The sequence below is a fragment of the Pteropus alecto genome, unplaced genomic scaffold (assembly GCF_000325575.1).
Source record: "Pteropus alecto unplaced genomic scaffold, ASM32557v1 scaffold74, whole genome shotgun sequence".
NCBI classification, from domain to species: Eukaryota; Metazoa; Chordata; class Mammalia; order Chiroptera; family Pteropodidae; genus Pteropus; species Pteropus alecto.
Window position 1 is genome coordinate 239,042 of NW_006436291.1, and position 4,337 is coordinate 243,378.

A 4,337-nucleotide genomic window follows, 5' to 3' on the forward strand; every position below is an offset into this window, starting at 1 on the left:
CGCCGTCCGCTCCCGCTGCTGCTGGCCCCTCTCTGCGGCAGCGAGCCCCTAGCCGCGCTGGCCGCGCGTACCTGGCCAGCGTGCTGTCCATGCGGTCGAGGAGGAAGAGCAGGAAGTCCTGGGGCGTGCAGAAGTAGCGGAAGGTGTACAGGAACTGCTGCACGTAGCCCTAAGAATTATAAGTGGCACTGAAAGAGGACTTCTGATTATTTGAAGTCAAAGACTGACATAGTTAAATCAATTGAAAATGACAGTGGGCTGTTGTGTGGGGGCGAGAAATCAAAAGACCGCCCCGCGCCCGCGCTGCAGGCGGCCGGCTCCCCACCTTCGCTAGCGGCGCTGGGGTAGATGCACGGGAGCGTGTGTGTGAGTGTGACCGTGTGTGCGAACTCCGAGGGTGAGGTGTGAGCAACTGTGAGTCTGGGGAGTGAGAAAAGGGGGGGGCCTGACAAGACAGCCCCTCGGCTGCTGGAGGAGCTGTCGGTGACCGGTCACCTGGTCACCCCAGGGCCTCTGTGGGCTGAGGACGCTGTGGCCACACTTGGCCAGAGACCAGGCAGCCAGCAGCCCAGGCTGCCCTGCAAAGGCGCCCCACAGGGCATTCTGCCTTCTGAGTGCTCAGTCGAGTGAAATGCTGTGCATGTGCACACACACGCACACGCACGTGAAGATGCACACGCATGCACACGCACACACGTGAAGATGCACACGCACACGTGAAGATGCACACGCATGCACACACGTGAAGATGCACACGCACACACACGTGAAGATGCACACGCATGCACACGCACACACGTGAAGATGCACACGCACACACATGTGAAGATGCATACATGCACGCACACACACGTGAAGATGCACACGCATGCACACACATGTGAAGATGCACACACGCACACGTGAAGATGCACACATGCACACACACACGTGCACACACGCACACCGGCCGGGCCGGGGCGGCACCTGCTGTGCCGAGGTGGAGGCTGAGGCCTGAGTCTCGGTTGGCCTGGAGGCCCGGGAAAACCAGGTGCAGCCCACCTCGGAGAAGGGGGTCACCGCCTGAGAGCTTCCCTCGGTGTTCCCTGCTGATACTTGGCCGTCAGTTTTGGGGTGACCACAGCCTCCAGCTCAAGAAGACCCCAGGGGCTCCGAAGTGTGTTATGGAGCTTGCTGGAGGCCCTGCACCCGGGAACTGGGCAGGGGACACAGAGCTGTGTCTGTGGACATGGGGTGGAGTGCTAGGGGTGGCCCCGGGTCCGTGATGCCCATGTGACAGGACGGTGGTCGTGCTGCAGGGTGAGCACACGCACCCACGCTCATCAGTCAGGGTCTGACGAACCCAGGTGGTGCTCACGCCCAGAGCTGGTGGCCGCAGAAATCCCGCAGTCCCCGGGAGCCAGACTCAGTCAAGTGGACGGGGTCCAGGCGTGTCTCCGTGGCTCCCGGGGGCATTTAGTTGGGGAAGGCTGCCGGGCAGTTAATTGTGCCCTTTCCCCAGAGCGCCCGCCAGGGCACCCCTGCAACCCACGGATGTGTGTCCGGCGGCTCTGAGGCTGCTCGGGCCAGGAGCCCGCCCAGGGATGCACGTGGCAGCTAACAGGTGGCCCCAGAGCTCGGGTGGGAAGCTTTTCTTACTGAATGAGAGAAGGCGCAGGCCGCCAGGGTCGGGGGTGGGCGGCAGCTTCTCCTGCTGCCCCCTCTGCAGGCATCTTTGTTCCCGGGCCCCCAGGCTCTGAGGCTGGTGGTGACCGGGACCCTGGCCCACCCCCGGGCGCCCAGCCGCACCTGGAGTAGAGGAAGGCCATGAGCCCCAGCGGCGTGCCGGCCTGCAGGACGCGGGCCTCCTTGTGCCTGCCGGCGCGCGGCTGCTTGCTGACGTCGTAGAAGATGAGGGATGAGGACTCGTCCAGGGGGCTGAAGTCCGGCGTGCCGCAGTGGGCCGCTGCCACGCTTACCACCATGGGCAGGGCGCAGGGCTCCAGGCCCCACTGCTCCGCGTGCAGGACCTGGGGGTAGGCGCCGCCGTCCAGCTGACCTGCTGCCGCCAGGTGTGTGCAGCTCACACGTGCCTGGTCACCCTGCCACTGACCCCAGGGGCTGGTACGGCTTGAGGGGCCCCAAACCAGGGGGGGCGGAAGGGCGGGACTCACCTGCAGGTACCTCTTGGCCAGCCCGAGGAACTGTGCCCGGGACTGCATCTCCTCCAGCTGCCCCCTCAGTCTGGACAGCATGGTCTTCACCTCGGAGCCTGGGGGAGGGTGGGGTCAGCGGCCGGGCCGGGGCGGCCGGGCGGCCGGGCGGGCGGGCGGGCGCTACCTCTGGCACGCTTCTCCTTCTGCACGAGCTTCCGGTAGAAGTCGAGGGTCTTCCCGTAGTGCCGCTTCTCCATCATGAGCTGCTGCTCCAGCTCCTGGGGGCGAGCGGTCAGCCAGGGCGGCCCCCCTCCCGCAGCACCCGCCCCGCTGCCCGCTCCCTGGCTTCTCGCTGGTAGCCACTGAAGCCACGTCAGCACGTGGGGGAGCGCGGGACACAGGACTCGGGGACACACGGTGCTCACGGTGACATCTTCAGAGGGGAGCTGGCGTGCGGCGAGAGAAGGTGCTGTGCTCACGAGGGCTCGGAGCCCGCCGTGGGTGGCCGGGGGCGGGCGGTGCAGGCGGGGCGTGAACATCTCGGGAAATGGGCTTTCCCAAAGAAGCGGATTCAATGGACCCGCTTACAAAAATGAGGCTCCCAAAAAGTGAGGAGGCTGGCGGACTATGGCCCTTTAGCAGTCCCCCCGGACAGAACGGGGAGCAGAGAGGTGTGGGGTCATCGTCCAGGGCCGGGACCCAGACCTGCCCCCGGGGAGTTCTCCAGATGTCGTGTCTTAGACTGCACCCTGGGACCTCCTGAGTCCCGGGGATCAGCCACGGGTGGCAGCTCTCCCCACCTGAGCCTGTGCGGCCTGCGAGGCCCTCCACGACCCCCAGCCTCACCCAGCAGCCCCTCAGCCACAGGTGCGCCCACTGGGCCCACGCTCGGGCCCCCGAATCCCGGCAAATCTGCCCTTGTGGAGTGAGACCCCCACCCAGCCCGGCCGCCTCCCCTAAGACCGCCGGGTGCTGCAGCCGCCAGAGGCCTGATCAGCTCCGGACCACGTCCTGTGCACCTCTGGTGGCCTTGGCTTTAACATGAAGACTGGACACGCTCGACAGTGACGTGGAACGGCCGAGTCCTGCTGCCCTCGTGGGGCTTCTGTCCAGAGCCGAGGGTAGAGCAGGGCCTTCAGCTCGTTGCGTCTCCACGAGGAAACGGCCCCAAGACGCGGGCTGCAGGGGAGTGGCCCCCGGCTCTGCCTCATCCCCATGGCACTGGGCTGGCCAGCTCCTTCCTGGGGAATGGTGTTTGGGGAGAGGGTCCACGCCGCCCCCACAGCTGGGTCGTCACACGGCAGAGAGCAGGTCAGCCCAAGGACAGGGCCGGCTCAGGGCAGCGAACATCAGAACCACAGGGTGCAGCCTGCCGCCCGCCTGCCTCAGACTCCAGCCCAGGCGGAGGGCGGAGGTGCTGCGGTCCCGTGAACAGGGCCTTGAGTCCCGGGGGTTGTCGGCTGGGACGTGGGCCCGGCTTCTCCTGCTGGAGGACAGGTGGGGGCCGAGGGCAGAGGCCCAGGGACCCTCAGACTCCGGGGGAGGCTGCCTCCTGTCGGCCAGGGGCCAGGGGCCAGGTGTCCATCCTGGGAAATCGACTTGGCCCACATGCAGGCGAGCTCCCCTGACTCATCGTCCTACGACTGTGCTGTCAGTGGCGGCTGTCGCTGACCGACTCGGACGTCTGCGTGCCCTGTCTCTGGTGCTGCGGCTGAGAACGTGGGGCCCGCGCTGTGTCCTTCCTGGTGCTGGTACTCGGACGGCCCGCCTCATGGCTGGCACTCGCGAGGGGGTGCAGACAGACACAGCGCACCCCTCTGCCCAGTCTCGGCCATTCCACGAGGCCCCGAGCCCCTGGGCCCTCCTCCTACTCGGCCCCGTGCATGCTGCAGGGGAGGCTGTCTCCACCACACGCGTGTGGTGTGGGCTCAGGTCACACGACGTCCGTGTCGGGTGGGCAGTCAGGGAGGCTGCTGAGCCTGTGAGATGCTCCGAGCTGCAGACACTTTGTTCTCCTGGTCGGTGGTTTGGAGGAGGAGCCTGGCTCCGACGTCCCCACCTGTGCCCAGTCCGGCTCCCCACTTGATGGCTGGCGGCCTGGGCACCGGCCACCAGGGGCGAGGGGCACGGCGCGTGTGGGACCTGCTGTCCGACGCGAGGCTGCTGGCCGCGTGCGTGTCTCGTGCCGAGTGCGTGGGAGAT

The 4,337-nt window shown here is 66.6% G+C and overlaps 1 protein-coding gene across 1 annotated transcript in view; it reads right to left on the bottom strand.

Moving 5' to 3' along the window:
- KNDC1 (kinase non-catalytic C-lobe domain containing 1) overlaps positions 1–4,337 on the bottom strand; it is a 37,566-nt gene that overhangs the window by 8,162 nt on the left and 25,067 nt on the right. The window contains 4 exon segments of the mRNA XM_025047543.1: positions 72–188; positions 1,789–2,009; positions 2,154–2,251; positions 2,320–2,413. Coding sequence (XP_024903311.1) covers positions 72–188; positions 1,789–2,009; positions 2,154–2,251; positions 2,320–2,413 — 530 coding nt within the window.